Raw genomic sequence first — 21,490 nt, forward strand, 5'->3', positions numbered from 1 at the left:
ACCTACACAAACACACACACTCTCAGTCACTCTTTCTAGGCTAAGATAGGTCTCCCTGTTATCTTAATACCATCCTCCTCCTGACAGGCCTGCTGACCCGTACTCCCCTCTGTCTCATTCACAGGATTTAGTGATGTACGAGGATAGAAATAGACTTCCCTGCACTGGATTTGGTTAAATAATGTATACCTCTGTGAATGCTATTTATATTATTCCCTGCTGGGTTTCTCACAGGGAGGGAAACAAATGCTGGCTGCTACTCTTTCATAGTAGTGTTCATGGAGTATTTATGTGTTCTAGCATCATGGATCTGTTTCTGCTCCAATATAAGAAAAAGACTTACTGATAATTAAACCAAAAACAGTTTTTTGTGGATGGGTAAGACCTTCTCATGAGAATAAAATCTGCCACAATAATTGAACTTGCATCAATTATTAATTCTGCAATAAGAAATCGTACTCCAGGGATTCCTCCACTAGAGTTGAAACAGTGAGCAGAGAGTGATTCTGTGTTAGGGTCTTTTAACCCTGCTGGAACCTTCTTTTCCTTTCCAGCACATGGTGCAGCCAGTAAAAATGTGGCTATATCTATTTTCTGACAATAAAACTGGTAATTATATCTGAAGAAATGGTGCTTTTGATTTATTTGTATATATATTTTATGTTGTTGCTGCATCAGCCACGCTTTTCTGTCTATTGGCATGGTGTGCGTGTGTGTGCGTGAGTCTGATATGGAGAGCTGTTTTTAGGAATACCACACAAAGACAAAGAGGGAGGCTGGATCCAGGCTACATCCATCTCTAGACCGGAGTGGCACCCAGCGGTAGCCTGGAGGTAGAGAAGGAAGGGAGTGTGAAAAAAAATGTATGTATTGCTGCTTAAATACATGAGCATCATATAATAAATAGTAGCACGTCCATAAAAAGACGCGCAGAGCAGAGACCGACCTTCAGTAGTGCTGACGAGGTGAATGAAGGGAAATACAGTAATGGTCACACAATGTCACCGGATGTAACTTATCTCTCAATCTGACTCCCAATCAGGGCCCAACCTCACTCCCTGTTGCTCTGTGGCTCACCTTTCTTCAGGCTGCTGAAGGGCAGCATGTACTGGCCCACAAACTCACTGCTGAGCAGGCCGGTCTGATCTCGGACACAGAAGCGGATAAGGCAAAGCTCGGGGACGCTGATGTTGAAGTTCATGTCAGAATCCCAGTGAGGACTCAGAGCTGTAACGATAATCAGTTCATTAGAATCAGTAAGCATCAGTGAGTTTAGTTAAAGTGACTTAGTGAGTTAATTTTTACAGAGGGTCACATAACTACTTTTATGTAAAAGATTCACTCGTAGAGATGAACACACAGGGAATTCTTCAAATCTCTATGGTGGTTTAAAGCATCTTTTAACTCATTGTTTTTGTTCCCAACCCACAACTTTACTTTTTTGATTCACTCTTATCAGCCTTATTTTGGCCGCAGTAAGCAGCTGTTATCAGTGGTAAAAAAAGCCAAATTCCAAACAGATTTTTTTTTTCGGTAGAGACAAAAACCAGAACTACAAGGATACAAGGAGTGAATGTTGGACATTCCTCTAGTGGCCAGAAGAATCTGCTTGATGTGTAAATCAGCACCTGTTTACTATCATGGCATCATATCAAAGTATATGGTGATGATAAGTCAATGTTGTGTTCACTGTTAGTTCCTGTTGTTCCCAAGGAGTTAAAAAAAACAGTTATCACAGACATAAGATAATACATACAGCCGAAACTGCAGACACACTTTCTGCAAAACCAGCAGATTTGAGAAGTGATACTGGAGACGACCCTGATGAGGCTGTCATGACTAAACTATCACAGGCTAAGCTTGTCTTTAGTTACAGTCCTCAGAAGTCAAGGGGAGCTTCACAGCAGAGGACATAACGCAAAGAGCAGAGTTACCATCACCAGAGTGAGAGTAAGGTACCCATAGGGAGGGTCTGCTGGGGAAAATGTAATCATTAATGTATTCAGTTTCATCTTATTGTTAAAAAATAATTATCAGACCTACAATAGGATCATTATCATGATGAGAATGAATTAATGAGTAATGTCTGCTTCAATTCCACATTCGAATTATGATTCAAAATATTTACTCAAGTTCCTCTGTTACATGCAAATCTTCTTTTAAATTCTAATTCATTTGTATTCACTTGTGACCTTATCTGTTTCAAAGTGTGAAATGATTTATGATTTATGCCCATGGCTCTGTGACCTCATACCCCCTCTCCCGCCTTCTCTCACTCTTTATCTCAACCGAACAGCAGCAATGCAGAGTATCCCATCGATGTCATCTTTTGGTCTTTAGTTTATTTTTATATGGAAAATCCAACTCAGTCAAAGGCAGCCTACTGAGTGTTCTGGGGTGAACACCAGCTGAAATATGAAAAGTTTGTCAAAAACCTCGACAGCAGAGAGATTAACTTCCACACTTGAAAGTCTGATGACAGTTCCAGGAAGAAGAATTAAGACTAAAACAGTCATTTTCATATGTATCATTCCCAGCAATAAAAATAAGTCTTTTTGATCATCAGTGTAGGTGAAATGGTAATGGGACTCTTCTGAATATACCGAATCTATGTATGTATAATGATCCATGTGATGCATTATGCCAGTGCAACACTTCATCTAGTGAGCAGGGACTGTCAGCGTTGTACTGTATTTCCAGTCGTAGCAACAGTGCGTGACTAACGACTCTTCTATGGAAATCCACATCTACATTCTGAGGAACCACCACCCAACACTGGCTAACACATACATTTATAAAGAAGTTTCTTGAACCCACAAAATACTTTTATCATTATAGGGAGGAAGTTCCCTTATCTTCAATTCACTGTACAATAGGTTTTTTCCATGTTACTGTGTGAATTTGTTCCTTTTTATTATGTTTTTAAAATGCTAGCCTCATAATCAGACAGAATTGCATTTTGTTTCACTTAATTTAAATCGCTGTATGAATCAGAGATGTGGGCGACAATTTAGAGGTCTGGAACCAGGCTGTGTGTTAATCTCTAACCCCTTCATTGCATTATTTATGCATTTAAGTCATTATCTCACTACATTTGGCTGTTGAACAGCAGCATTCTAATGTTAAATTACTATGTCCAAATTCAGAAGGCGCAACTGGTGGACAAACTTATCCAAGCCTTAGATAAGTTATTAGAAATTAATTAAATTTGAAAACTGTTTCAGCTAATTTTTGGATTTTTTAGCTAAACCTGACAAAGAATAGTAATAAAAGAGAGATTGAGTCAACACTGACTAAGTAGATTTAAGTCAGTCAAGCTATGTTTTCCGACATCCTAACAAGGCTATCCATACTGTACTGACAGTTTGTGTTAAAATACTTACAGTTATTTTTGACAGTATGGGTGCTTTTTCTGCGGGTGTCAGATGCAATCCCATGAATTTCCACTCTCACAAAGGGGTCCAGACCTTTGCCACCCCTGGGGACAGGCAGGTTGGATCCACTGATCACCTGTACAGGCACACACAGAAATGAGCTATACACAGAGGGTGTATAAGGATGTAATCTATACCATGGGTAAACAGTAAACATTAGTAGAATGAGAAAAGAAAAGAAGAAGAGAGGAGAAGAGAAGAAGGGCTGTAATTATACTAGTCTGGGGAGAGACAGGCTTATCTGCAGTCCTCTCACACTGAGCCTTCCCTTCCCCGGCTCTGATCAAAGACAAACCTGCATGTACTTATCACGACATGCCCCGGTTGGCACTGATGGAGCTTTACAGTGTCCGGCCCAAAATTACAGTCCCTTCCCTCCTTTCCTCGACTGAAGTCATGCTAAATTCACACTGCTGCTCAATAGTGGTGAATGCACACTGTAGATAGCACTTTGGAGTTATCATTTCATGAAGATTTTTCTATTGAAAAACAGACCATTACTTATAGTTGATGGTTTTATGCTAAACAGACTCAAGAAAGCTCAGGGGGAAATATTCTAGTTTCAGAGCAGATGAAAAATGTACTGTTCAAAGTTTGAAAACTCGACCCTGAATGCTACTCGTGACTATTAATTCCCACAGAGTTGAACGTTGAGTCAAGATTGCCGGAGTTTCCCTGAAGAGATCAAATAATAGAGTGATGATGTAAATAAATAAAGGTGAGGCTTTTTCCCTGGGTGTACAAAAACACACACCACATTTATATTTTATGCACTGTGCTGTGTGTGTGCATATTCCATTAATAGACCATTTCTGTAGTGCTTTTAACTTGTGAGCATCCATCCTGTACACCCCTGGAAACTTCTTGTCTTATCAAGAATGATTTCAGTGGAGAGAAAAATTGTAGCAGAGTTACTGAATGAGAGTAACAGATATCATGATATGCATTCGCCAACTACTTAGCTTCAATACAGAGAGCAAGATCAAATGAGGAAATGTCCAACATCCATGACTGAATCAGACTGAAGAATATAAAGACACAGCCTGGCTTGAAATTAGTTCAAAATTCAGTTTACCAAAATTGAGTTTTCTGCTGCCACCCCAATACAATGAAATTTGAATGAATGTAATTTGTGATGATCATTCATATCGAAAAAATTACATACAACAAATTCAACAGCAACACATCTTTATATGGACACTAGACTTATCACTCTCGATAGTTTATAGTGCAGACTTTGCCGTAAAAAAAATCTCATAGGGACTATTTCTTCAGTGGAAAGAAGTTCCAGTAAATAACATGTTCTGAGGACTTTAAGTGTTTCTGCAAGGAGATTATATTGTTACATTTTTTTAAATGTAATATTTAGTGTCATTGCCACCTTCATGTCATATCGGAGTTACTGTAATTGCAACTTTTGACTTATAAATAGGGTTCACATCATCTGCTTAATAATACAGAAGTGCCTGAAAAACAAATAAATATGGACGCCTCACAGCAGCCAAAGACCAATGTTAAAGGTAATTAAACCCAAATTTAATGGGTACAATGTGCCTTGGTCAATTCATGGTATTTTAAATGCACAACAAACTAAGTCATCATATAAGCAGTCAGATGACATAAACACTCACATCCATCCAACACAGCGTGAACATGTGAGCAACACAAAAAGCAGAGACCACTAGAGGTAAAGTTTGTCTTAGTAATTTTGGTGAACTGACTATTTAAAAAGGGTTTTCATTATGATTCATAGCAGTTCATAAAAATGATTTCAGTAGAGTAACTATCATGTTCTGTCACCTACCTCCTCTACAGAGAGTGACAGGATTCCCATGTGATCCCAGGTAACACCACATATTGTCTTTGCTGCACAAAGCCCCTGATATCTCTTAGTCCCACCACTACATTTAACGCGACAGCAAATTGTTCTATCTCTGTAATTTGGCTGTTAACGTGTCACTGTAGTCCTTGTGGGCACACAAAAGAGACTTGATGTATTAACATGTTCTCTACAGCTTCACAACCTTGTCATGTGGTTTATGGCACATGCTTTACATTATAAGTGTTGCAATAACTGTCCCCTAAGATAGTTTAAAAAATTCCAAAAAAGGATGATTTATTAATTGGTCTTCAGGTCTAATTGTATTAGTTTACCCCGCCTCTCTCTCCTTTCCTTTTTCTTTACTGAGGAAGATAACCTAATTAAACAATGAGATGCTCTTAAGGAGTTTTACGTCATTGTTTGTTCACAGGAAAGCATTTATCTGGAGGGGAAGAGTTAAGATGAGCTCTACTACACAATGCCCTACATTTGAAGGCACTGACACACACATAGATGCAAGCAAAGCACACTAACTGTTCTGTACCATTACACCTTAATCCATAAATCCACCCATAGTGAATTATTTAGCGTTCAGTACTCCCTAGCTGTACCTTGAGCAGCAGGTGTTTTGGTTTGACATGCTGGCTGGAGCCGGGATCAAAGCTCCTCTGACTGGACATGAGCACTGCCGGCTTCAGGACATATCCACAACCCCCGTTGTCCTGGAAACGGCCATCATTTAGGTCCATAGCCAAGCCCAGGGACTGGAAATTGAGTGCCACTGCAAAACACCACGCCACAGAGCAGTGCCAAAGAAACTTATAAGAACAAAATTGAAAATGCCTAAAGCCTGTTAAAATAAAATGAGCAGCATGAAATGATCTCACTGCACACCTGCACACCGTTTTCTAAGGCTTTTCATTCATTCTGCAGGAGTGAGCAGTATTAGACTTGAAATGTTTCTGCAACAATAGTGTACATTGCATCAAGGAAGCATTCAAAATCACTGACTGTGCAATGAGTGTAACTGTAGAGTTTTTTTCTGCAGTTCAAAGCTGTATGTTTGCATTTCTGCTGTACTGTGTCAATAGTATCATCAGTAAACATTCACATTCAAACAGATTGTTACATAAAGAAAGGAGCATATGTAATCCTGCTGCCAGGTTTAAATACTGTTATAACTTCCTCTGTGTGTCTCACAGTGGCACAGTGATTATTCTACTGTGATTGATCCATCCAGGCTGCTTTGTATGGCAGTCTCCTGCAACTGTGAAAAGTGCCGATCACCATCTGCACAGCTGCCAACAAAACACATAGACAGTCTGCTCAGTGAACAGCAGGGCTTCATGTCAGAATCAGCAGCTGGCTGACTGTGAGATGGAGACAGAGGAGGACAAGTGGAGTGACAGGCACACTGGCCAAAACAGTACCAGGAAGATCAGGGTTTGGACTTTAAGCTCATGGGTAATCATGTATTGCCAAATGACATGAGAAAAAGTTTATATATGATTGCTTGAAGCATAGCTGAGATTTCTCTCAGATTTCTTTGCAGCTGCTTATACAGTGGCTGTTACTCTGAGGCGTGTGTATGTTATATAGAATGAAGCCTGATGCTCATACTTGACTAGTGATAACTGCACAGAAAAAAAGGCTCACATAGGGGGGTGAAGGAGGGCTATAAATCGATTTAGAAAAAGTGTGATAAGGTCCGGGAGAGGTTTTGCTCTGGGGAAAACACAGATGCGGTGGTCAGGCTGTGGACTGGAATGAAATGTTCCTTTCACTGATAATCAACAGTACATTTGGCCAGGTTGTTCGCTTTGAAGTTTGACAATTCAAGTTTTGGGACTGCATTTCCCTCAGTCTCAAAAGTTTGTAATGGACTGCAGTTGTTCTGCATGTGTCGAGAACCTGTTAACCCTGTTAAAACGTCTGACTCAAAGGGCTCTTCAAGCAATTGAATTGAAGGTTTTAGTCTTGACCAAAATAGAAACACAGTTGAGTAACTATAGAATAATTTAAATAGCACTATTGGCTGTATGTACAAATCATATTAATTGGCATTCAACTTCCAATTTTTGAAACTCTGTACAGGTTCTATCCAAGATGTGGAAATTAATACTGTGTACTTAGATAATTGACACATTTCAGGTTCACAGGCCTACAGTAGATGCATGTACATGCATGTGGGCATGTGTATGACATTTCACTTAATATCTTATGTGTTTACACAGACTTTGTCAGGGGGGCTTTGTCTTATTTTGGACAGGTGTATACCTCTGCTACTGATTGATCTGCTACTTTGACTCACCGAGCTGCGAGCCAATGTTCCAAAACTCCTGAGGGTTGTAGTTGGATGACGACGTCCTCGATCCTGCTGGATAAATCCTGGAGAGGAACTTCTGGTTGTGTTTAACAAAATCTGGACCTGAGAGTGAGAGAGAGAGAGAAAGAGAGAGAGGGAGAGAGAGAGAGAGAGAGAGGGGGGGGGGGGGGGGGAGAGAGAGAGAGAGAGAGAGAGAGAGAGAGAGAGAGAGAGAGAGAGAGAGAGGACACAAAGGTCAAATGTGTCTCATCTGACACACACTCATTAATGAGAAAAAACTGTGATACAGACTGCAGAGTCTTAATATCTGAATAAGCTCGGAGGCTGCAGCTAGGTAGTGATTCAGTAACAGCATCAAGGATGTGGTCACGTTCTAGTTATATATATTTTCCAATTATTATTAGTATAATATATGCTAACAAATGATTTCAATCATTTGCTTTTATTCCAAAATTTTACTTGAAATAGGATCATGTTAATAAGATAAACAAATACAAGCACAAATTGTAATTTCAGCTTAATATGAAATGGTAGGGTTTTTTAGAAAATACCTAAAATGAGTTGGACAGGTGGAAGCTACAGATTGTGCATCAGGTTTTGGTGTTTGTAAAATTATCTTCATCCTGAATAAACCAAAAACTGTCTCACTGCTTCAGTCTGTGTGTGATCATAACATAGCTGCATCATTTTCCCTGCAGGCCTTAATGATGGCAAGAGACAACACATTTTTTTTTAAACCTCCAGCATATCTGAGACTATTTGTGGTCTCTGCCAACCAAGCCGACCAGCTCATAATATAGCTGTGTCTGGAGAGTGTCATTCCTCCTTGGCAGGAACAGATTTCATTTCTCTACATCATTCAGTGTCTCTAATATACTGCCACACGGCAGCACAATGACAGTTAAACTGATTATCAGTTGATTTGAAACTCGGTGGGCTCTTTTCACTTCTCCCAGCAGTGAGAGTATGAGGCACACTTCTGGGCTTGTGCTGTTAGGTTTTACTCCCTAAAAAGTATGACAGTTATGTCATGTTCAATATGCTTTCACTATTAAGAAGGTTTATGGTTCTAGATATAATTGCATTTTTAGACCAAAGATGACCAGCAGCAACTTTTCCTGTGAGCTGAATGTGATTATAAAACACATGATCTGCTGGGCTCAAGATTATATTTTTTAATATTTGCAAATAGTTATACACATTCTCCTCTGACATTCTTTATTACTTCAAAATCAGTCCTCCCTTCCCTCTTTCAATAAATTCACTTCTATAAATGTCATTTTACCTGAGACTTTGACTAGCTTGCGAGCTTTCTTCTCTGCCATAGATGTGTTTTCATAGGAGTTCTGATTGTCTTTGGAATAACTGAAGCTGATGAACTTAACCGATGTGGTGTATATAACCAGGTTGGACAGAGCCTCAGCCACCACCACCTTCTTCTTCTACTCATGATGTTGGGGGGAGAGAGAAAAAAGACAAATGAAAAAGCAGCATTCTCCAAACCTCAACAAAATTCCAAGTCTTCACCTTTTTTTTGACTCGAATTATTGGTTAAGGGGTATTGGTGGGCAACTGACTATGTTTCTATTGTCAACAAATTCAACATGTGCAGAGCCAAACTAACAATGAAATGATCCCTCTTACAAGTATTGTGTGTTTCAATAATTTCAATCATTTGAACACAAGGATTAATATTTGAACTGTAACAACCTGTTTAAATTCAGAATGTGTTGTCTATAAGTGACATAGACCATTAAAACAAAAATGGAGGACGGTAATGAGCAAAGCTGTGTTGATTGAATAATTATGACACCAAAGCATCTGGAAGTCTTTGGGGAGTTACACCATAGACGTCAAAATTGCCAATTTACCAACTTTTTAAAACAGCAGCAGCCTTATTGTCGACTAATGACAATAAATCTGAGGACTCATCAGCTAGCTTGCCACACAAGTGAGGCAGCGGAAGGCATCAAATGAGCGGAGCAACATTAACTCTGCAGCATGTCTGACTGAGACACAGTGCGATCTCAAGACACATGGTGCAGTCCTGTGTTTTTGTCTTTGCGACAGATGACAGTCACGGCAAAGTGTATCTGGGGCACAACAGTATATGGGTTTAGTTTGATTTAGTTTGAATTTGAAAATTACTTTTTGAAAAAGTGACAGTCCATATATTCAAAGTCTGATTTGTCATATTCCTCTGTGCTGTAGGCCTCCATTGTTCTCCAAAAACTATTAAAAAACACATTAGTGAGTGTCACAGCTGCACTGGGTGATTCCTTCACGCCAAAGATTATAGTCAGAGTAGTTTGTTTAGAAATGACCAAATGTGTAAAGGCCACATTTTAACCATAAAATACAAGGTTGAGAGGTTGTCATATTTAGCACAAAAAACTAGAAAGGCTCTGTAAAGAGAACTGCGTTCTTGTGCACATTCAGGCGCATCTGTCTTATATGGAACTACTCTCCAGACCAAAAACATGATTGCTGTTATTGGTCGTTGTAGCCATTTCTAAGCAAACTACCCTGATCATAATCTTTGTGGTAAAGGAACATTTCACCCAGTGCAACAGTGTGGCTCACTGATGTGTTTTAATAGTTTCTCGACAACAATGGAGGTCTACAGCACAGAGGAATATGATGTAGCAGAACTTGGTACGACTCAACACTTGTAAGAGGGATGTGTTCATCATTTGTTTGACTCTGTACGTGAGATTTATCAACAATAAGAAAAATCACCAGTTAAAGTTCACAATTCATTTATGTCGTAGTTTCCTTGTACAATCAGCAGGCTATATCTGTTTGACATCTGTTCTTCAAACTCTGTCTAATCTGTTCTGACTGACTTACTTTCTTCTTTGACCCTGCCTTTCTGGGAGACCAGAACTTTGCTTTGGTCTGCTGATCCTCGTCCTCCTCATCTTCCTCCTCATCCTCACTCTCCTCAAGCCCTGTTGTGTCCTCTGTCTTAATCTGAGGCCTTAGTTTTTTATTCTTGATGAGAATCTTATACTTCAGGTCCTGGCATCCCCACAAATACACAATCATAGACATGTACATTTATACCACTCATAAAAATGTCACAGAGTTGAATCAGTCAAACACACTCTGAATTGTCCCTCTCCTTCCATCCTCAGACTCAAACGCATCAAAACCTTTGCTTTGCACAAACCACCGCCTGTCTGATTTGAAGGTGTGCTAAATCTGTGACTCATAACAGTCATACAGTCTGCTGCTACATTTCAACGTCCTGGCTCAAAATGTGTTTTATTACTCTATAGGACTCGCTGTCTATGCAGATGAGCCACAGTATGCTTAAAGTAAAAAAAATAAACAAAAAAAACATTATGGTCTGGACTTAAATGCAGCTCTGTGGAAAGTCACCCTGCCAGTGTCACATAGAGTATACACAAGTAAAATACACAAAATAATTATAGTTCTGCCAACATTAACAACCTACAAGAGTCCATATAGTATGAAAATTATAATGATCAGAGCTTCTTTTGGCACTGTACTCATTCATTTTTTACACAAAATGATATAGTCTGGAGAGCCAGAATAGATGCTTTGCTCATGTTGATATAATTTACGCCACCATATGAGGTTCTTCAAGAGACTTTTGGTCCATGTTGATAGTAAAAATAGAATAAAGTAGAGTAATAACTTGTTAATGAACTATAATCCAACAATAATACTTCATAATGGAAAAATGGAGACAAGCCTCTGGTTTTGAAGACTTTGTAAACAGATTCAAAATCTTTGACTGGTCTGAGCAGAGTAAAAAGTAATGAACAATTCTGAGAATCGCATATTGGCTCCACGTTCATTTTGGAGGTTAAGTTGGGTGTAAAGCTGCATGAATGTGACAAGATTCAATGTTCAAGTTGCTGGGGTTGAAGACTCAAGATAAAGCCATTTAGCACTGAGGATCCCTTGTAAGCCCTCCCTCTCTGAGTCATACAGATAAACATGACTAGGTCAAAATTGAGTACACGCTAGAGAGATTTTCATTTAAAACAATGGACACAGGAAGTGGCAACACGTTAAAACATCGGTTGACCAATGGTGTAACTTCATCACTCAGTCAGGGACAGACAATCACGTTTTAGGGCTGTTCCCTGTGATCCAACCAAAACCAATACGGGGAAGAAAACCTTAAATGCACACATAAAACACAATTCAATTTTTGGCAGTAAATTCCAAAAGCAGCAAAGAAACTCCAATGAGACGGAACACATTCATCTACACTCATAAAGAGAAGCCCTTCATCCTCCTCGTCATATTCAATAGACTGGAGTGACGGCGTCTGCATCTGTCAGGCCAGTCTCTCAGTCAGGCAAATGCTTTCACTGGAGAAGTCAGAACTCAAACAGGGGGATCTAAATGAACAATCAGCTCAAGTGCCTCAGCACACTTAAAATGATGGACACTTCTCAGGATCAACCACATCCATTTGAATATGTGAACGTCTGTGAGATTAAAGACGCTTGCAAATGCAGGAGCCCATCTACCCCTGTGTCCCACAGGAAGGGAGAGGCACAGAAAGCCTCAGAAGGAGACTAATGAGGCCCTCTGTGACGACAAAAAGGTCTTATTTTCTTCTTGTTTTGCTCTGCTATGACAGACGCTACGGATTTATACATACATACACCATCATCACTCTGCCTTCACCAGCACCTCTATCATTCAACATGGATCCTGCTTCTTATTCAAAACGTATAATATGAGCTTTCACATTTCTGAGTCTTACATTTGGGCTTGGGAGGTCTCCAGTGGTTGGGTGATCCAAGGGAGTTCTCAGCAGTTTGTCCCCCAGGATAGAGATGAGATACTGGGCCATGACCTCCTGCTGCTCCTGGGAGCAATGGTTTTCCAATGACAAGATCACTGGGTAAGCAGACACCTGCCAAAAAATAATTGCGGCAGAAAAAAAAATCATGATGTAACCCTTATTTCCAACGATTAGTATCAAGCTGAATACAGTATACGTTTCAGCTGCCTTTACAGGGCCTAAAATTTCCAGATACATCACAGAGAATGGCCTGAACAGTTTGAATCAAACACTTGCATGTAAAGCATTGATATCTATGCTATTAATGAGAGAAAATTCAGCGCAGTAGGGACTCCTACAACTTACAGAGGCAAAATTGCGCACACTGAGTTAGATGCCTTGGACACCACTCCAGGAAGACACATGTCATGTAACATTCAGTGTTACCTCGAAGGCATGTTGCTCCACAGTGGTGATGACATCCTTAAAGAGTATCTTGGTGGTCAGGGTGTAGCCATGGTAGACCACAGGCTCCATATCTGGCCCATCCCAGCAGTCAATCTCCAGACAGCGACAGCCTTTCCTTAAAGCGCTGTGCCACACAAAGACACAAACACATGCATACATACAGACATACTCTGAGCTGTGGCAAAGCTGTGATAAGCCCCTATGATGTACTGTGAGAAATTGGAAGATGTAAGTGGGCAAAAAGTTGAGGCAAAAACTTTTCCTTTCTCACAAATTCTTACAAGTCAAGCCATCATATCACCTTCCATACATATAACAGCTATTATATCAATACATGTGAATAATTAATAGCAAATATTTCAATTCAATAATTAATCTCACTTGTGCCTTATACCTCTGTTGAGTTTGCATTTCTTTATACAAAAATATAGTCAGATTTATCCAGTATAGTATAAATAAGGTGTCATGAGAGTGATATAATATCACTTTTACAGTATGATGGGAGAAAATAACTAATATGACCATATGCTGCAATGCACTGATTTGAAGTTTCATCCTTCATTTACTTCAGAGATTTTAACTCTCAAACTGTTCTACTCTCTGGGAATTCAGCCTTTTTCCTACCACTAGACTGCTGTTTTACATTTCAATGATGATGCATTTGCATGCTGCTGCTATTACGCAGCTGGTGCCAATGCATGCTGTCACACATTATGCCATCTCAGTAGTCACAGAACTATCATGATGATTGCCTTGTTTTAAGTTATTCACTGCAGAGTTGATCCCTCACTTTTATGAAGAGTAAATATAGTTGTGGTTATATTGTGAGTGTTTAGTATTTAGATAATATGTTGTATTGTTTAATTATGACTATTATCTCTTATTTTAATGTATGATTACTTCTTGGGTTTGATTGAACAGCTTCTGCATGGAAAAAGATATCTACAGGGATGTGATGTAATAGAAAAGTCAGATTTATAATCATTACAAGCTACTGAAAGGGCTTAAAGAAATTCAAGTTCAACATTCAACATGGAAATTGTTTTTTGTTTGTTTTGGGAGGGGGGGTTGTGTAAGAGTTGTAGTCTACAAGTAGATCAACACCATTCTCATGTAATCAACGAAGACAACAAATAATTAAGCCAATCAGAGGCCGAGTAGGGTAGCATAGCTTAGCATAAAGCCAAAATTCATAAATATGCCTACTAGTACCTCTAAAGCTCACTCATTAATGTGCATCTTGTTTGTGTAATTAACACTCAACTACAATAAAAATGAAAATGTGTTGTTTCATTTCTTGATACCAAAGACAGTCACTGAGACTTGCCATTACATCAAAGTTGTTAGCTATGGTACCTCAGACACAAACCAATGTTCACCAGCAGTGTGCCAGAGCAGATCGATAAACTGTTTGTTAAGAAACTGAGTGAAAAAATGTTTTAAAAAAAGACAATGAAGGTAAATAACAGAGAGAACTGCAGTTTCTGGTGAACTCTGAATCTCAGCAGTCAGTTCATACATTGCTAGCTAGCTAACATTACAGTAGGTACATTATTTGGGGTAAATAAACACAAACTACACAAACTGTCCTTTGCGTGAATAACCTGCCTAGGTTCTCGGCAAGGCAATCTATTGCCAGTTGAAAAACTTAGAAATTGCACTGGTTAGTGCCCCTGGTAGACCATATACTTCTTCGTGCTGACATTGAAGGATCAAAAAGCGACACTGTTTTGTCGCCACAGGCCAGTTTTCCCCTAATCTTTTCTGACACCTCCTGCTTAAAACCCAAAAAGATATATTACATCATAAGTATAGTAGGCTATATTTTAAATTATTTTATTGTTGTTTATTTAATTGTATTCCATACAATGGAACAATTGACATAGTTAAGATCTCCAGTCACTGTTTCTCATTTTTACAAATGTAAAATGTTAAAATGTATTGTTAGGATATCCATTTTTAAAGCTGAATTTTTGGTTGAAGTTTCAGTGATTTATCAGTTATTGCATCCTTAAATTTCAACATATTTTGCCAATTCTATCTTTTACAAGACTATAGACTGCTGGTAACCCTGCGTTTATTTCTCAAGCAAAGCAAATGGTTTCCTTTTTTTCCTCTCCCAGTTGTAAACTAGAGGGATTTCTGAAAATAAAAAATAAAATGTTTCACTCTCTTCTCTAGATGATTCTTTAATTATCTAAGTAAACCAGATCTTCCAGGCCACTGGGTTGGAGGGTTTCTTTCTACCAGCCTGCCAGGGCCATCAGCACTTTCAGGGGGGCCATAAATACAGCACTTCTGCTGCCATCAGCCCCTTTTGTAATCACCTCCATTGTCATATAAAGGGACCACAGCAATTTCACTGTCTGCCTCAGCACATGAGTGGGTCAATGAAATGAAAGGAGAGCATCCAGATAACACGCAGTTCTGGAGGAGACTTAAGAGAGAGGACACTACTGCACTGAGGGGCATTTTAGACCTGTATCAGAGAAATATAGTGCTTAAATGGGCTCTATCAAATGGTGGTTTGATCTCAATGATATATCAAATTAATTAAATATACAGGTGCTGTATAGTATTCGTTGATTTCTTTTCTGAGATTGGAGCAAATTTCTTTGGCATTGTATCATGATCACCAGAAGGACACAAGATGTACTATATAAACTCTACTTCCCTACCAAACATAGGCATCCAGATGGCTTTTGCCTACTAGCTGATCTCCTGTCAGGTAGGTGTTGTGCGATGAGGAGATGAAGTAACTGGTGAGAGGCTGGTCCATGTTTTGGTACACAGATGTGTGGGCCTGGTTGAACACACAGCAGTCTTTGGACTCCATGTACCTGAAGAAGCCTTCGAATGTCATGCACCTGCTTTCTCTGGCTGGAAGAAGAAGTTAAGTCACAGTCAGAATGAGAATAAAATCTTGACTAAGAGCAAGGATGTTTAAAAAGAGTACTACCAGTTCAAGCAGAGGTGACTATAGTCTTGCCTGATTAAAACAAATCAAATTGATGGATGATGAAAAATTTATATGAATGATGATTTCATCTATAGTGAAGGATAACTTCAGTAAGTCATTTTTAATCAAAGTGAAAGTGACATTATAGTGACAGTTATAAATTTTTGGAAATATGCTTCTTTGACTTTTTGCTTAGACTTAAATCAATACCTCTCTCATGTCTGTGTGTCAGTCATGGAGCTAGAGCTGGGAGGAGGTTAGCTCCCGGCTCTAGCCAAACTTCCCCCTTAAACATGGATGTATAAGTGGAACTGGATACTGGACTTAAAGATGGTGCCTATTCACTCAAATGTATCTTGCTCACATGAATCATAAGCCACATCAAATTTGTAGCTTCCCAGTTTGCTTCTGCTGTGGTGTTTCTCCTGCTGGCCACATCTGTTCATTCTCAGCCTGTAGACTTTAACTTGAGGTGATAAAATCACTTTTTCTAGGCTCAGAAAGTATTATAACGATAACCTTCATGGATTAAAAAAAAAACATAAAACAAAGAGTGACCTTGTTTGTAGTTTGTTGCTTTTCGAGCCACAGGAGATTTGTTGCTGCAATACCATGAGTGACCACTGTGGAAAATTTGGCAGCAAGGGAGAGTGATGGCACTATATCCAGCTGCTCTTAATACATCCATGCTCATAAGAGGATGCCTGGACAGGCTAGTTATATTATGCTAAGCTAAACTAATGGCCTTGTGGCTTGCTCCCTGCTTATGTTTATCATTAGTCTTTAATGTGCATTGAACCACAAAGCTGAATAATCAGTAAAAACACTATATTTCTTTTATAATGAAAAGTCAAAAGTGAAAAATTGTGTACAAAAAACCACCATAAAGGATAGACTTTGCCTGACTTCCAAATAACTTTATGATACCAAACATCTAATCACTGAACTAAAAATATTGTTGTTGTGCTGCTAACGGCAGGCTGGATCTCAAGAGCTGCTTTTACATTCAACATTTTGGTTTCACTTTCAGATTCTGGGTCAAATCTCCCTAATCTCTGTGCTGAGCTTGGAGAGGACGTCAGAGCCTCAACACCAAATATCAACACTGAACTTTCTCTGTATTCACTTTCCTTGTTTTGTTGTTTGTGATGGTGTGACTTAGCTGGAAGTACACTGGGCTCTAGGCAACATATGAACTACTTGTCCAGTGATGTGTCTGACTCTTCCATTTTCATTTTATCATTTTAATCACACGCCTCTGGGCTTGAAGCAAATTACTTTGTCAGTGAGGCACAAGGAAGTGAGGCCTTGACTTCTGTTATAACTAAATTAGCATCATTACTTGACAGAGCAGAGTTTCACAGAGACCTTAAAAAATAGTAATTTTTTGTACCTATCATAATGAGCATCAAGCAGTTGAAACAGCGCTCTCTTTACTCACCTGTCTCCTCAATCTCATATCTGTCAATCAAACTCTCTGCCGTCTCTTCATTTGTTCTGATTTCCATCTGCTCCTTGTGGAGGAACCTGAGGAGGGCACAGACAGGCAAAGTCGTCTTGCCCGAGGCGTAGCATTGGAAGATTTTCTGGATTTCTTCTCTCCTGGAGGAGGGGGCCTTGCTTTTCCTCATTTTGTCCTGCAGACAATCATTTCAAGCCTGTTAATCCCTTGTAGTTGATCTTGGAAAGTTATTCTGCATTTTAAGAACCCTCAGACTTGTATGAAATTAACATATGAGGCTAATAGTCATTTAATAAAGCAGCATGACTTATATGTTGAATGTAGGTCAAGTCTATTCTTTACATTTGGCATCTTCTAGATATTTTAAACACAGTGTTTCAAAGCCTCAGCTCATCAGTGGCTCTCTAAAAATATACAGGAAATGGTGAATAGACATGTCAACTCAGAGATGTAGCTCAGCATTTACACAAGCTCATGGTTAAAATGCTGCCTTTTTTACACTCCGCATCTGAGAAAATAAAAGAGAAGTCGGGGTGTTCACTCGGCACAAAGTTATCCCATCCTCTCTTCCACCCTCTCCCTGCCTCCCCTCTCTATATCTCTTACATCCATCAAATACTAAGGCAATGTCTGTGTGACTTTCTCATTTTTAGTCCCTCTCCTCTCCATGTCATTCCTCAGTCGGTGAGACAAAAGTGTCTGTGACTTTCTCTGGCTTTGTGTGTCTCTCTCGCTCTATGCCTTTCATCTCTCTGTTCTTGCAGCCCTCCACAGTTCAGACATATGCCTAAGCCAGTGCTGTCACCGGGTACCCCTGCAGTGGGCCGGCCTCCTCCTGCTGCATCCATCGCCTCGGTGTGAGCATCACAAAGCAACCAGCTCTGCTACTATCATCTTCATTAAGCTTTTATGCTTGCTGCAGTAACCGTAGCTAAACCCAGAGATCCATGTGAAATGCTGTGTGAGGTTTAAAATAGATCACAGCAGGTCACTAGTCCAGTTTTTGCAGGTAGCGCTCAATTTAGACATTCTGATGCGACAGGCTCAGATGATGGGTGGGGTTTTATTTTGTTAACAGACCCTTTAATATGCAGTGACACGTGCTTCACCTTGGTAACATAATTAGTCGCTTTTCAATCTCTTGTCACGCTGATGACACACACTTGTATCTTTCCTTTAATCCCGATAACTAACTCTATGAAGACAGACAAAAACTAAAGAATGGATGTTTCAAAATGTATTACAACTTAACTGTGACGAAACACTCAAATGCAAATCGCCTGCTTGCTCAAAAATATTAAGTAAAAAACCTTTTGGGATTACAATCTAAATGTTGAGCTCCTTGTGAAATAACTTACATTTTCCATCTACACACACTGCAAAAATCAGACCTGTCTTTTAACCTAAAGATTTGGAAAATATAATTCATACTTTTATTACGTCTCAACTGCTCTACTGTAACACCTTGCCTACATTTCTTTTATAATTTGACTCCAGCTCCTCTCAAACACTGCCACGAGGCTTTGAACAACAACATAAACGTACATCACGCAGTACTTCCCATTATTTTACTCTTGACATACACAACACATAACATAGTCAGTCCCCTCTGTACTTAAAGGATTTGTGCTGTCTGAAATTTAGAGCAGGGACTTCTGGCTCTAAAGGCTGAAAGCCAAAGCTGATGATACTTTTGCTGTTGTTGCTTTTCGACTCGGTAACAGTCTCAGTAAAGCCAAATCAATGCACATCTTTAGAAAGCACCTTTAAACCCATTTGTTTTCTATGGCTTTCTCTTGATGCACACCTCGTATTTTTGTTGTAGATACACTTCATTCTGCTTGTTTTTATATATTGTCTTCTCTGTCTCTAGCAGCTCCCTATTTCCTCTTTTATTCTGCCTGTAAAGACGTTGTACTTTATAACTGGTGTTGGGGAGTAACTAGTTACGTGTAATAGCATTACGTAATTTAATTACAAAATAAATGTAACTGCAATCAGTTACAGTTACTGAATAATAATGTGTAGTTACATTACAGTTACTTATGAAAATGTTGATGATTACAAAGAGGGTTACATCTGTAGTCAGACCTTTAAGATTTTGCTCAGGAGGATTTTTTGTGTTGTGTTATTGGACATATATTATTACATATATTGCTGTATTTAATTATTTGAAATCAATATTTTTTTAATATTTTGTAAATAAATCATGACGTGCCAGACTTTTTAATTTTTTCATAAATTATATACATTTTATATTCAAAAACTACATGAACTAATTAATATATTATTAAATGAGAGATAAATCTTGCTTCATAAGAAATGATCACCCTTATAAATGAAAAACACCTGAACTTCAGGTGAAAAAAAAGTAATCAAAAAGTGACCAAATGTAATAAGTTACAGTTCTTTTTGATTAAGTAATTGAAATAGTTACATTACTTATTACATTTTAAATAGGGTAACTAGTAATCTGTAACCTATTACATTTCAAGAGCAACCTCCCCAACCCTGGTTTTCATATATCTTCTTCTCTCTCTTGTAGCTCTCTTTCCTCTTTTACACTGCCTGTAAAGAACTTGTACTTTATAATTTATGTTTTGTATAAATATAAATATATAAATTAAGTTTTCTTACTTGCAATAACCACATAAAACTAATGTTTTGTGGCCAAATTGTGGCCATTTTTTTCTACACCACAAATCTTTCTCACAACTAGTTAAGCTAGCAGGCCAACTAACATTTAGAAAGCAGTCAGACAAACAGACAAGTTCTCTCTAGTGGGATTGAATTTACACCCACTGAATACTGAAAATACTTTTAACAACAGCCTACCTCAGATATTGTTTGTGTCTTAGCCCTTCGTAGTGCTGATATTTAGGAAGTAAACAGGAAACCAACAGAGGGGAAAATAAAAAACACTCAAAATAATCCAGCAGGTTTCTGGGGAGGTACACGTTGCCATGGTGACCAAACATTCCAACTCTATGGAGGCTTGTTGTGTGAATTAACACTGTAAACGTCGTAATTGAATTGAATGAAGCTTTCTCTGAAAATAATACTGTTTCTGTCTACCTTCATCTTTTAGACATGAGCTGTGAACTTGGTGCCTACAGACAGAATAGAATATCTAAAGAAAGAACTGTTGCCTTCATGTTCCTGCCTTAAAGAAACCTGGGTGAGTGTACTGCGTTGCCATTTCTCTCCTTAAAAGTTTTCATAAACATATTTCATTGTACTGTTAAGCTGTAATATGAGTAGTGTGATGCCATGTTGACAAGTAACCACCAGCCAGTGAGTTTAGTAGTAATTGCATTGAATCTTGGTGGAGGCAATGTCAAACTGAAGATGTAAGTACAAGTTGAAGAGTCTGTTTGATATCAGAAAATTTGTTTTCAGTAGATATAGGCTATAGGCAAAAGAACTACTGATTAATTTTTAGTGTGTACAGCACCACCCCATATTGGCTCATAATTCCTGAACAGCAAAGCGAACAAATACAAACAGCAGTCTTCCATTACAGTAAATCTTCAGCAAATTTGGTACACAAAATATTCTGATGACCCCAGAAAAATCTTTACTTTCAGCCACATAAGAGTTGGGACTCTTAGGATGGGAATGTCACTCATAAGGTCAGTTTGCTGTTTTAGTCCATGGTGAGTATCTTGCCTAAAGGAATTTGAAATGGATGTGAAAGGCTGTCTGTCATGGTTGCCATCAGTTGGTGTCAGTGATGAAAGTGCAGCTGGACAGACATGAACAAATAAATATAAAAACATATCTATGTATGTCCATTGTATTTCACTTGAAGCACCCTGTAAGTTCATGCAGGACATGGAAGGTGTAATCAGCTGACAGCGGCTGATTGAATGAGCATACCTTATCAGTCATACACCAATCACAGCCATTCTCACAACAATGTGGTTCCTTTAAATATGACTCTCTTCTGATCTACACCAACACACCAACACTGTCACGCATGCTGCTGGCAAAGCTTGGTTCAAGGCATTAAAGCTAAAAACCTCTACAGCGTTATTTACCATCTCTGCACTAGTCATGTCACTTCTTGAGCTGGATGATGGATCTGTTATGGATGAAGATGTGTCTTTGAAATCCAAAGATGAGAAGGATCAGAAGAAAGGGCAGAAGACAACATGGCAAAAAAACCCAAAACCCTCCTTTGATTGCAAACTGGCGGTGATTAAGATTCCCCAATCTCTGCTGCAATGTCTCTGCTCCTTTAGGGGC

The 21,490-nt window shown here is 38.9% G+C and overlaps 1 protein-coding gene across 1 annotated transcript; it reads right to left on the reverse strand.

The window, feature by feature from the left end:
• Positions 1-744: 744 nt before the first annotated feature.
• Positions 745-17,411, reverse strand: LOC128358690 (1-phosphatidylinositol 4,5-bisphosphate phosphodiesterase zeta-1-like). The gene is made up of 11 exons (XM_053319044.1): positions 17,222-17,411; positions 15,500-15,701; positions 12,801-12,945; positions 12,333-12,485; positions 10,433-10,603; positions 8,868-9,000; positions 7,568-7,684; positions 5,868-6,037; positions 3,384-3,510; positions 1,078-1,227; positions 745-827 (listed from the first exon to the last, which is right to left on the reverse strand). Exons 1-11 carry the CDS (start codon positions 17,409-17,411, stop codon positions 745-747), a joined length of 1,641 nt encoding a protein of 546 aa, XP_053175019.1.
• Positions 17,412-21,490: the final 4,079 nt, after the last annotated feature.

The sequence above is a fragment of the Scomber japonicus genome, chromosome 5 (genome assembly GCF_027409825.1).
Source record: "Scomber japonicus isolate fScoJap1 chromosome 5, fScoJap1.pri, whole genome shotgun sequence".
Lineage (NCBI taxonomy): Eukaryota > Metazoa > Chordata > Actinopteri > Scombriformes > Scombridae > Scomber > Scomber japonicus.

Excerpts from the sequence above, each read along its gene's own strand:
- LOC128358690 (XM_053319044.1), bottom strand. The coding sequence starts at position 17,411 with ATGAGGAAAAGCAAGGCCCCCTCCTCCAGGAGAGAAGAAATCCAGAAA. Across the intron at positions 3,511-5,867 it reads CAAAACACCTGCTGCTCAAG|GTGATCAGTGGATCCAACCT; the intron begins GTACAGCTAGGG and ends GTGCCTGTACAG. Across the intron at positions 828-1,077 it reads CTTCAGCAGCCTGAAGAAAG|GCTACCGCTGGGTGCCACTC; the intron begins GTGAGCCACAGA and ends CTCTACCTCCAG.